At 36.9% G+C, this 13,264-nt stretch overlaps 1 protein-coding gene across 1 annotated transcript; it reads right to left on the reverse strand.

Moving 5' to 3' along the window:
- Window positions 1–10,440: 10,440 nt before the first annotated feature.
- LOC113274715 (hydroquinone glucosyltransferase-like) lies at window positions 10,441–12,116 on the reverse strand. The gene has a single exon (XM_026524103.1). It carries the CDS (start codon window positions 12,017–12,019, stop codon window positions 10,595–10,597), a length of 1,425 nt encoding a protein of 474 aa, XP_026379888.1. The 5' UTR covers window positions 12,020–12,116; the 3' UTR covers window positions 10,441–10,594.
- Window positions 12,117–13,264: the final 1,148 nt, after the last annotated feature.

The raw sequence follows: 13,264 nt of genomic DNA on the forward strand, positions 1-13,264 counted from the left end.
ATATCTATCCCAACCAAGGATTTGAAATCTGAATTTGGAAGAATTAAGATTGAAATATGCTGCTCTTAGAAAAATCCATAGATATTTATTGACTACATTTAATAACTATAAACATCGTCTTCATGAGAGCCAAGAACAAATACAAGTTTTGGAAACAAAGAAGAATAAGCTTATTGATGAGAAAGACGAGATCACTCTTAAGGGTGCGAAAGCACTAGAAAAATTCCAAGAATTCATTGTTTAGGTTCAAAAAGAACGTGATTTAGTTTTGAGCGAAAAGAACATACTTGTCGAAGAAAGAAATTTAATTCGCTCTCGGCTTCTCATAGAAAGCGAAGTTGAATTTAGTTGGGCTGCTAGAGTTCTGAATGATGCTAGAAAAGGACTTAGCCATAAACGTGAGTCTTCAAGCTGAACATTCCACATTGGTTAAAGACATTGTTTCCAATTATGAAGGTCAAATATTTCTATTTTAATACTTATCTTTTTTCTGAGAATGACACATTTTTTTTATATGTATTCTAACTTTCTTATTCATATTTCGCAGATAAGGAGAAGAATTATCTTCAGAAGATTGAAGAGTTAGAAAATCGCTTAGCTTCTGAAGAAGAGAAGAATTATCCTCAGAAGATTGAAGAATTAGAAACTCGCTTAGCTTCTGAAGAAAAAGATTTATTTGCTCGTAACTCTAAGTATCAGCAATTGAAGAAGAACATCATCATCATGGTTTCAGACAATTGTAATGATGCTAATCGTGCACGCGAAGCTGCTGTTAAGAAAGTCTGTGTTGAGAATAACATCCCTCTTACAAAGTATAAATTTCCTGAAATCCCTGATAATGAACATATTTCTGATATTTCAGACAGTGAGGGAGAAGATGAAGAATCTGAAGAAGAAATAAGTGGTTCTGAGGTTGAGCGAGATGAAGATTAATCATTTTCATTTGTTGTAAATTCGTCGCCTTATGAATATTTCATGTAACCTTAACAAATGCACCTTTTGAGTATTAATTTTCACTCCTTTAATATAAATTCCCTTTGCTCGCATTCGCGTCCAAAATATCATTCTCTCGCATGTATATGAGTCTATCAAATGGGGCAAATAACATTCCCTTTGCATTCACATTCTTTCCTCTGTTAATTGACACATCTTGATAGACTTAGTATGATTAATTCTATTTTATAGTTCTTCATGCATTTAGTGCGAACGCATTTTCCTGTAAATTTCTACAAAACAAAATTAGTATAAAATTTTATGTTTCTCACAAGGTCTTATTTTTCCTTCCTATGTAAAGGTCTCATCTTGCCTCAATTCTATGCGACGAGATCGCAGGCGGTCTTTACATTGTAATGTATCGAACCATTGATCTCATCTTATCTTTTTCTTGTATTATTTCTTCTTCAGTTTTTATCGCATAAATATGATAAGTCTTAATACTCACTTGAGTAAAAAGTCTTATGACATTTATGTCTTTTGACACAATTCGGCTCCCTAATGGAGGGTGACGTCCTTATCTTCCCCCTGATTGCCCCTCCAAGGAAGCTTACCTCTACCGGGTTAAGGTTATGGATCTTCCCATCTGGTTAATTCAGTAACCAGTTGATTTCGCAGTCTCACATCCCAACACCGATGAGGTTTATGGTTGCGAGACCGCACCCTAAGTGGGGTATCTTCGGATCGAGAGCATCATAGTCAGGACTTGTCAAGAGTGGCAAGGTACGCTCCAGACGCCCGGGGCACTCTTGACTCAACCGTGTACCTCGGCGCCCTGATCGAGTTTCTGCACTCCTTAGGAGAGACTTTCTCACCTTAGTCTCTCAATCTAAGATGATTATCTTAGATTTAAAATTAAAGGTACCTCTCCCGGATGGGCATTTTTCGTTTTTTCTCACCCCAAATCTCCATGACTCAAGTTCCAGGGTCGGTGTTGCTTTCCCTTGAGTCATGCTTTCTAGGTTTCTCCGACTATGACGTGCAATAGGTCTTACTTTTTTTCCTCTTGCATGTATGCGAACTAGGTTGCACGCCACATTAGAATTCCTAGCCAATATGATTAAAATAACTTCTGATGCCTTTTATTAAGGTCTTATTATAAAGATTTTAATTTTTATTTTCTCGACATTGTATCACTTCATGAAACTAGAATTTGTCATTCCATTTTCAAATTTTGAGTTTATATAACTCTAGTACATGTATTTCTTATGAACTTATTTCTCATAAAGAAAGACATCTGCATTCTCCATATTACTCATTTATCCCCTTCAATTTTTGTATCTTTTTAAACTCGCAGATATTTGTTCGGAATACTATTTCGCATACCCCTTTGAATCTTCTCTGTGCGATAACTATTAGGGTTTCGCATACTTTTTAAACCCTGTTTCAGTACTCTGTTTTTTTGTTTGTCCAACTCTCAACTATATTGTATCCACCATTAACCTCTCAGCTCTTTGACTATTTGCAGCATGTTTTTTCCAATTTCTTTGCTTACTCTCTTTTTCTTCGCACTTGTCAATGTCAATTTCTTGACAATTTCTACTTTCAACTGTGTCTCCTCTTATAATACCAATACCCTAAGGTAAAGGAAATTTTATGCACTGATGAAATGTTGAGGCCACACCCAAGATACTATGCATCCATGGTCTTCCAATTAGAGCATTATAGGGTGATTCGACATCTACAACACAAAATGCAATATATGTAGGAATATTCTGAAGAAGAATTCTCATAGTCACCTCACCTTTTAGCTTGTTCTTCCATTGATGCCATAAATTTTGTATGTTCAAAGATCAATTCGTCATCCCTTCCACCCATGGTTTTATATGTAGAATAAAAGAGAATGTCAACAGAACTTCCGGTATCTATAAGTATTCTATTTATTCCCCAAGTGTTTGCTTCATCTTCTTCATCATCTTCTACTTTTGGCTTCAGATTAGATCATAATCTCACTACTAATGGACATTCATGCGACTCCCCTCCTCCTGGTGTTTCTTCCGCACTAAATGAGATAGTCTGTTTTTGCCAATGCTTCAATGGTGATATTTTCGCAAGATTAAGAATTTCCCTTCCATCAACATCTCTTGCATACACCCTTCTTAAGATATTGTCATGGAAGTCTTCTATGCTTCTGAATGAATGTACAATTGAATTACAATATTGGTTCTTTGCTTTCGCGCCTACTTCAATTACAAATGTATCCTTTGGTTGCTGTGTTAAGAAATGATCCAATTTTCCTTGTTCAATCATTCACAATATGATTTTCCTCACATTTATGCAAGCACTTGTCGTGTGACCATGAAAGCGATGATATACACAAAATTCTCTGCTCCTCCTCCCTGGTGGTGGTTAATCTCCTACATTATGTGGTTATGGGATTTCTTCCATTAGAATGACAACTTCCCAGACTTTATCTACTGTAGTGTTCAGATTTGGAAGATTTATTTGTGCTCATACTATCCTTCCAGTTCCTTGTCTTTTATTATAATATGGTTGTTAACCTCCTAAACTTTCTGGTGGAATATCCATTCTTTGCATTTTATTACTACCTCCATGATTTTGAAATTGTCTGTCTCTATATTCTTTGTCAAATTCTGCTTGATCTGCACTGCCCATGGTTATTAGTTTTTGTTCCATTTCTGTAATGTTCCTTCCTTGATTTCCCTGCGACGTATTCGCAACAACATTTGTCAGTCTTGGGAGTAAACTTGCATTTCCACCTTTCTCATCAGGTATTGCAACTGGGTACGACACCATATCTCTTTGTTTTTCCTCAAGTGTTATGTACTCCTCTTGAAATTCGCGCAGCTCTAACATTGTTATTGTATCCTTTATCCTAAATATTTGCGTATATAATAAATCTGTAGCGAAAAGAGCATTAATAAATGCAAGAATAAGGTGTCGCTCATCCACTCGTCTCCCCATTCACTACACATGGTTCTCCAGTGTGTTGTCAGATGACGCAAACTCTCATTTGTTTTTCTGCGAAGTCCAAATGTCGTCTCAATCCCTGGTCTTGACATATTATTGCTGATATATTGTCCTAAAAATACGTTCTGTAAGTGGTGGAATGATCCAATGGATTCTATTGGTAGTCCTTCAAACCATTTTAGTACTTCCCCTTCCAGACTCGCAGCGAAATATTTACACATTATTGTGTCATTGTTTTCCCATTGCAACAGAGATCGTGTGTAAGCTTTCACATGTTGTATTGCACAGGCGCTTCTATCAAATATGCTAGTGAATGTTGGTAAACTGCACTTAGGCGGTATCATTTCCCTTTGAATCTGTTTTCTAAAGGGAGTTTTCCCAGCTCCCTCCACTGCTTCCTCTAATTGTCTCCTTCCACCATTTCTTTTCGCAGTCATCATTTCTCTTAATTCCGCCATTTCTTTAAGAATTTCTTCACTGAAGATTTGATCTATATCTTCCCGCATAGGTCTTTTTAATCTTGCTTGCCTCAGTCTATTCTCATGATTATTCTGACGTATTGCTTCTTGTATCTCATATTCTTCAGTTTCTTCTCTTCTTCTCCTACGCCTGTCAGTGTTCGTTTCAATATGTGCTCTATCATGTCTATGTCTTGATATTTCTCTTTCTTGTGGTGCAACCCATCCTTGCTCTATATCATTCATGCGATGACGTTCGCCCCGCCTTACTCGATTATCATGGTTATTTTGACGTAATGCTTCTTGCAATTCTTTCTCTTCAATTTCTTCCCTTCTTTTTTGTCCGTCTCTTTCGTTCCTCACACGTGTAGCTTCTCTATCGCGTTCATCCCCTGCTCTCAACATTTCTCTTCCATGCAATATCATCTGTCCTTGCCTCAGATCCTCTTCTTCTCTTTCGAAATTATTATGTGTGCGATGTAGAAGTTCACACGGATGCTCATATTGATTAGTTCCCAAATATTGATCTACATCCCTTCTTCTTTGTTGGTCATGTGGATTATCATCTACTTGCATGTTTTCTTCAATTGCTTCCATGTGTTGTCTTCACCTAGTATCTTCTTGATTGGATCGACTTTGCCTTGATGAACTCCTGCTTGATCTCGACCTGGATCGTGTGGCACTTCTCGATCTCTTCTCTTGCAATCTTAGATTCTCTTCTCTTAATTCATCATTCTGACGTATCAAATTCGCATGCTCTTCATCTTCTCTTTGTCTTTCTGCAATCAATCTTTGTCTAAGCTCTGCAAGTGTCATATTTTCATCATTCCCCTCAATTCTTCATGTATCCCTAGTTCTTTGTATTTCCTCTTCAGTTGAATTTGTTTGCGAAGTATGAACGCTCACTCTATCATAATCAATATCATTATTCCGCTCTTGTTCACACTGAGGTCCAATTGGAATTTCGTTTCTTTGTTTTTCTCTTACTCTTTCTTCTTGTTGATCAAGATTTGTAATTCTTCTTCTTTCAACAATTATATTGCTCCTTCTGGCTGATGTTCCCTGTTCAACGGTAGATCTAAGTCTTGCCATCTTCAATTTCAAGATCTTACTTTTTCCAAGATTCTACGAATTTACTACCAGGATTTATCACCCAAAGCTGTTTCTGGCGCCAAAAATGTAGTTGCAGGAAATCCTACAACCACACTCCAATGTATCTAAACAATCATTCAAGTAATCATAATGAATTCTTTATTAACTTTCAAGGATTATAATTGGATACAATGGATAGCAATGACTTTTCTTCCTCTCCAAACAAACTTTCTCTCTCCTAGTTTCTTGTGTAACACACACTAAAGATCTCTCCTCTATGTGATTTCCTTCCTTTATATAACGATTCCTCATAGTGGATGACAGCTAAGAGATCCACTATTTTCGGAATCACTATGCGATACATTCGCTCATTTACAATCATTCATTCTCGCACAGACTATATCTCGCATAGAACATCATACTTTACTCGTGATCTTGCTGACATCATCCAATACGTCACTTCTGCAAGAAGATGGGGAATGCTGACATCATCCAATACATCACACTTTACTCGTGATCTTGCTGACATCGTCATCCAAGAAGGTGGGGAATGTAGCCATTATATATTTGAAGGTCCTGCTGGAGTAGGGAAGACGACTATGGTTTGGGCTTTCTTAAGAAAAGCTTTTGGAGTTGAAGATTTAGAGGTAACTAATACTAGTACTATATATACTTTAATAAGAGTGTCAATTTATTCGTTTCTGGCTGATGCCACTGTAGTAGCAAAACTCCTCAGTATTAAATTCTTTATCAGTGTTTTTTCTTCTTTTTCTTTTTTGTATAGACAAGGCAAGAGCGCGAGACATTTGAATTAAAGGGAGAAGCTGAACCAAGTACTGATGTACGTGTGAAACTATCATCTAAACATGTTGAGATAAACTTATCTCAACTAAATGGCTACGAAAAGCATGTGATTGCTGCCATAATTAGAGAAAACCAATCCTTGATGATCACAAAAAATAAAGTTAAGCCAAAATGTGATCCTACCAACTGCTACGGTACGTACGTATTATCCAATTATCCATCTACGACTGCGCGAACTCATCATCCCATCGATTTTCTACGCAAATTTATTTGTAATTATGTATGTTTGTGGATGCAGCAATTATTATCCATGAAGCAGACAAGTTATCCAGAGACTCACAACTTTATATAAGATGTCTCTTGGAACGGAATAATCAAGTGTGTAGCAAAGTCTTCTTTTGTTGCAGCGAAACTTCCAAACTTCAACATCTAAGATCTATTTCTACTGTTGTTCAACTCTTTCCACCATCAAACAAGGAGGTGGTGAATATGTCAGAAATAATAAGCTACTTCACTTTACACAATTCATATATGATAAGTTAAAGCTTTCAAAATCGAACCTAGCTAATTCTCAAACTATACATACTTCAGATTGTTCAAGTGTTGAAGTTTATTGCGGAAAAGAACGTATCCAACTGCCAATCCAAGTAGCCGAAAGAATTGCGGAAAACTCCAAACATAATCTTCGACAAGCTATTCGATCTTTCGAAGCTACATGGCACTTTTAATAAGCATCAAACCATGAACATCAATTAAAGTTCCGGTTTTACATTCTGATGATCTTATCAATTTTACGCTAAATATATATGCAGTAATGAGTTTAGTGAAGATCAAGTGATTTTAACTGGATGGGAAGAAGATGTAGCTAACATTGCCGAGAAAATTATTGAAGAGCAAAGCCCTAGGAAGTAAGTAGCTAGCTTTCGCTAAGTTATAAGTTGATCTAGTATCTAATGTATCACAACAAACATGTGTATTTTCCCAATCCACTTAACAAAGATATTTGCAGGTTGTATATCGTTCGTGGGAAGTTTCAAAATCTTATTTATCATAATGCATCTCCAGATTTCATTTTCACAGTAAGATTTCGAGCTTTATTTTTGCACAATGTTTAGTTTTAAGTTTAAATTTATTTACATTTCTGATCACTATAGAATTGGGTGTTGACGAGTTTCATATTTAGATTAGTGGTATCATCACCCAAATGATATTAACAAATATGGTTTTCGCAGAGTCTGGTCGGAGAACTAAGAAACGTCTGAGCGAGGAATTTCATTCTAAAATCGACGCCTTCTTTCTTGAATATAAAGTAGGAACAATAATATATACATTCACTCAGTCTAGTCCTATATAAAAAAATAATTAAGTAGTCATTTTACAAGGATTTCATAGTTAATTCTCGTACGCATATGTTTAAAGAATAACTCAGATGGACATTAGTGGCGTTTTCGATGGTGAGAAATCATTAGTACTGTTACACAGTCGATATAAAGAATCAAAGGGCAAGGGAAACATTGATCTTGGGAAGGATGTCCAGCATTTCATGATGATAGAAGGTACCTACCAATCACCAAAAACTTTTTTGTTACCCTTTTTTTTTTATCATGAGTCGGTTATCGTTATATCTTAAGTTTTAATCATTTTCTACCCATGGTAAAATCCTAGATCAAACTCACCTTTTTTTTTTTTTTTTATGTGTGTGTGTGAATATTTCTCCCTAGCACGTCCGCTAAGAGTAGGGCTGGCAACGGATAAATATCCGTCGGATATTGGAAGTACCGATAAGGTTAAGGTTAAGTATTATCGGATATCCGGTCTCCGATAATATCCGGCGGATATCAAAAATTCCATATCGATAAGGTTAAGGATAAGCTATCGGATATCGGACATTTATCCGATAAAATCCGATAACTAAGGAGGGTTTCTATCAGAGTTGACATAATTCACAAACCCTCATTGTTATTCCTTGATGAACCCACATCAGGTCTTGACTTTACCAGTGCTTACAGTGTAGTCGAAAAGGTGAAAGACATTGCTCGAGGTAGAAGTATTGTGCTTATGACTATCCATCAACCCTCTTTCAGAATTCAGATGCTCCTAGACCGGATTACTGTTCTCGCAAGGTAAAAATAAATGCTCAGCAATTTAAAGTTGCAACCAATACTGGGTTTTCTTGAACTACAGCTATAAGAACATGATTTTGCGTTTATATGTACTTGCAGGGGTAGGCTGGTGTATATGGGAAGCCCAACTACCTCTCTGGAATCGGCAGGCCAGTTCCTGACTGTGAGAACAGTATGGAGTATCTCCTGGATGTGTTCAAAGAGTATGATGAATCCACAATTGGGCTAGATCCTCTCATTTTCTACCAAAGTGAAGGAATGGAACCTGATCAAGTCACAGCGACTCCAATTCGTAAAGTCAAAACACCATCCCGTACTCCTCATAGAAACACAATCCCTCTTCGCAGTCAAGCATTCTCCAGAGGAAATCAGACACCTAGTTGGCATTCCGTCCAGTTAGAATATTTCGACGATGATGAAGAAGAAGATTTTGACAACTCTCTTGAGCGTAATACTAAGTGGAGTTTATAATCCAAGTGGAATTTATAATCCAAGGCTAGCTTATCAGTTTTATGAATATGAATATTTTCTTATCGGATATCGGATATTAACCTAACGGAAGCAGCCTATTCCGATACCGATATCGTTAAGAGGAAATATCCGATAGAATATCCGATTCCGATATCCGATATCCGATATGTCGGATTAAATCCTATAGGATGTCGGATTTCGGAAATGGATATCGGATATCGGTTATCCGTTGCCAGCCCTAGCTAAGAGCATCTCCAATGCTAGGGGTGAAGGTCTTAAAAAGACATGACACATATGATTTAACACTTTTTAACCAAACATTAATCTCCAATGCTAAGGTAAAGGTTAATGAAAATCATGACAAGGATGCCATCTCATAAGAAGGGGTAAAGGAGAAAGTCATATCTTCACCTTCTTCATGACCCTGGGTCTATTGACACAGCATCAAGATTTTATTCCAAAACTAATTTCTTTTAATTAGAAAATATTGTTATTGGGTGATAACTTCAAAGATGTTTTTTCCCCATAATTTTAACCCTTTTCCAAAATTGATTTTAGTGTAAGAAGACTTTAGCATTGGAGATGAAAGTTGAGGTAAAATGTCAAATTTTCATTTGTTTTAGCCACATAGGAATCACCCCCAATAAAAAAGTATTAATAAGACACCCACATAGGATGACTTCCACCCTTAGCATTGGAGATGCTCTAAGTGGAATAAAAAAGTATTCCCAAAATAAATAAAAAAAAGTGAATTTGGTGAGATGAATAGAATTTTCACTTAAATTTTTACCAGTATTGATCAAGGTTGAGAGTCCGTTTATGGTCTAGACAGATTTTACAACAAGCTTCTCTTTCAATACTGTGCATTACGGTTCACAAATAACCCAACTATGTTTCTCGACAGAATTTACAGCAAAGTTTATGAGCTACTACAAGGCTTATACGAAGAATAAGAATTTGAAACTAAAAGAAAAATTGTGAAAATGCGAGTGACTAAAGAACGTCGATCCAGCTATAAGGTACTTGAAACCTCGGTTTGGAACATATGCCAAGTTTCATTAGATGCATTTGTTCAAAATATCGCTATTCTTTATTCCATATACGTGATATAGTTAGAATCAATAGAGAAAATGTATGAAAATTGTGTATAACTGAAAGTATATATGCAAATGAATAGAAGGGACGATGTACATGATTACTTGATGTATGTACATGATTGCAGCGCCCACGTATACAATCGTAATATGTTTACTTCGCAAATGTTTTAGCAAGTATCATGATAACTATCCATACGATCAATAGATGTTATTTAGACAAAAAAAAAAAAGTTCAAACAGCGCAACCAAAAAGAGCGAGGAAAAAAAAAATTGGGGTGACAACAGAAATTCTATATGTACTTTTCAAATGTTTTATTTTATTTCACTTTTTGAAGCATTGTACTTGCCAGTTTGTCATTTTTTCTTACATTTTCTTTGAACTTCTTTTTTTGGAGAATATTTGTATTTTTGTATGAAAGTTCAAGTAAAGTTGGCAAATTTTGTTTGCTTATTCTTTAGGTTCTTTGGCAATTAGCATTAGCAACCAATAACGACTGAAATTTAAGTTTCTTCTTACAAATTATTTCACGTACGAAAGAATATTATCATGTCAGCATGATACAACAAAAATGCAAACTCGATGACTAAAAGTAAAGAGGAAAAACATGTAAATAAGATAGGGATTTTATGCAGTCATCTTGTTTGCCACCTCTGCAAGTGCCTTAGACGAAGACCCATTTTCTGCTAACACTACGGCAGAAGCATCTTTAAGATGTCTCATCTTAGATCGAAGTCTCTTCCCTTCTTCTCCTTGCATAAGTCCCCTAACAACCTTAGAGATCTCCTCACGATCTACAATCCCTTGTTCGTTCGCTTTCGGCCTCAATGCAACCTGCAAATCCTCTGAAAGCATCAACGCATTCATTTTCTGTTCAGCAAAAAGTGGCCACGCAATTAAAGGTACACCATGTACGACACTTTCGAGTGTTGAATTCCACCCACAATGCGATAAGAATCCACCAGTTGCGACATGGCTGAACACTTGAACTTGAGGTGCCCACGAAGGAACAACCAAGCCATAATTTTTGGTTCTCTCTATGAACCCTTTTGGCAAGAAGTCAAAAGGGTCTTTGATACTTTGGGGATTAAAGTACGTTGCATTTGCAACCTTATCACTAGGACTTCTTACAACCCACAAGAATCTCTGTTGGCTCATTTCTAGCCCCATAGCTAATTCAGTTAGTTGCTCACTGGAAAGCGTTCCACCACTTCCAAAGGAGACGAATAGAACGGATCCTAGCGGCTGATCATCCAACCATTTCAAACAACCCGATGGATCAGATACATCATCGGTGTCACCTGTCCGGATAAGCGGCCCAACAGGGTACACCGGCGGATTACCCGATTCGGAGCCCTTCAACGCATTGATTGGACCTGGTTCGAGATCGTTAAAACTATTTACCATGATGCCCTCAGCAAGTTTGTACCTTTCTGCATGGTGCAAAATCCATTTATAGGCCTCGTTTTTCTTATCTTGTGCCGGGTCGAGAAGGTCGACCCCATTGATAGGCACACACCCCGGAAGTTGAATCGGTTCTTGCACATCTCTGTACTCACAAGTGTAATCCTGATCTAATTTAGGCAAATGGAGAAACAAAGACAAAAACATAGCTGTCGATGGAAAAAAAATGTATGGTTTGACATTGAACTCCTTGGCAACATCAAAACCATCAGTACCAAAAAGATCAACAACAAAGGCAACAACTCGGCGAGTTGACGTAATGAGTTTAAACGAGTCAGAAAGTGAAGAAAGAGAACGAGTTACCGTGTGAGAAATCCGAGTTTCAATCTTATGATCACTAGGTAAATCAGTCAGATCAACCGGAGATAAAAACCTATAATCGATTGATGTTGGAAGAGAATCAAGAACCAATTTCTGAGCTTTGGATGGAGAATCGGTTTCAGTTGGAATCGTGAATGTGATTGTTAAACCATGATGAGAAACGAGTCGTTTAGCTAACTCAATGAGTGGGATAAGATGACCCATACCTGGAGTTGGTAGTATGATTACATGGGGGGTTTGGAGATTTTTTGAAGTTACTGCTTCCATGGCTGAATTACACAAGGGAATATGATGGTTTGGTGAAGATTAAGAGAAGGGTTGATGAACTATATATATATATACACAGAAAGTGGGCTGTAATTGATGTTAGTGACTGGCATGTGGATTGCCTCTTTAGTAGTACTGTATTTATTTTTCCTTTCAATGCTGGATTAGATTATTATTATTAGAAGAAGAACGACAGGTTGTTGGGACAGATTCTAGAAATGTGATGCATGGTATGCCGTAAGCAATGTGTAATCAATCATCACCTGTTTTGGGGGGTCGGAGGAGACTATCTAATTGTCAGTATTATAATTGTACCAAATTTCAAAGAAGGTAGGCAAAATTTTGTTTGTTCAGTTTTAGGATCTGAGTCTTTGATGTCAGCAATCAGCAATGACACGTTCAAAAATGCACGGTGGAACTAATTTGTTGGGCAGTCCATGATAGCAGAGCCGGCCCTCCCCTTAAGAAAGCCATTTTTTTTTGACACGATCCGCGGGCGGCGGGATTCGAACTTCTGACCTAACAACTTGCAAGTTCGTTTCTAGCCAACTGAGCTAGCCCCAGTTGGTTAAGCAGAGAAAGCGTTGCTTGAGGCCACAACACGGAGAAGGCCACAGATTAAAAATAAAGTCAAAGTAGATTTGAATTCTTGAAGTGTTTTGCATTAAGGGGCTTTTGGATGAACATATACGAGGTGGGGCTGTTTTCACTCTTTAATCCAATATAAAACAATTCCTTAATGTCTGCTCGGTCTATTCATTATCTGCTTCGGTGCTAGCTAGTTAAGCAGTTACCTTGGCGGTTAGTGTTATACAAGTGCTCATGGAAATGTGTGTCAAAACTTATCTAGGAATCTTTATATTACAGATAAATCAAATTGATTAACTAAGTTGTTAATTGACTAAGAAAATGTCCGAAAATTTAATACTACGTGCATTATTAACGGGTTTGCATTTAAAATTTTACACAAAACACACACTTTTTGGTCAAAGTATATTTTTAAGGATCGTTCTAAACAAATTGTGAAATTGAACAAGCTAAAAACCTTATAGGACCCGTCCCTCTAGGATTTGCAGGGCTTGTTTTGTGGGGCCTATCATGTCTCTCCGCAGTTTTTAGAGAGTTTAAAACCGGGTTTGGTGAAGAATTTTTGTATTTTTAATCCAAAATCTTAAATAAATTTTTGTTGTAAAATAAAAAAAATAGTTAGTGAAACTTCTTTCTTATAATAATAAGGCCCCAAAA

Source organism: Papaver somniferum, chromosome 4 (assembly GCF_003573695.1).
Source record: "Papaver somniferum cultivar HN1 chromosome 4, ASM357369v1, whole genome shotgun sequence".
NCBI classification, from domain to species: domain Eukaryota; kingdom Viridiplantae; phylum Streptophyta; class Magnoliopsida; order Ranunculales; family Papaveraceae; genus Papaver; species Papaver somniferum.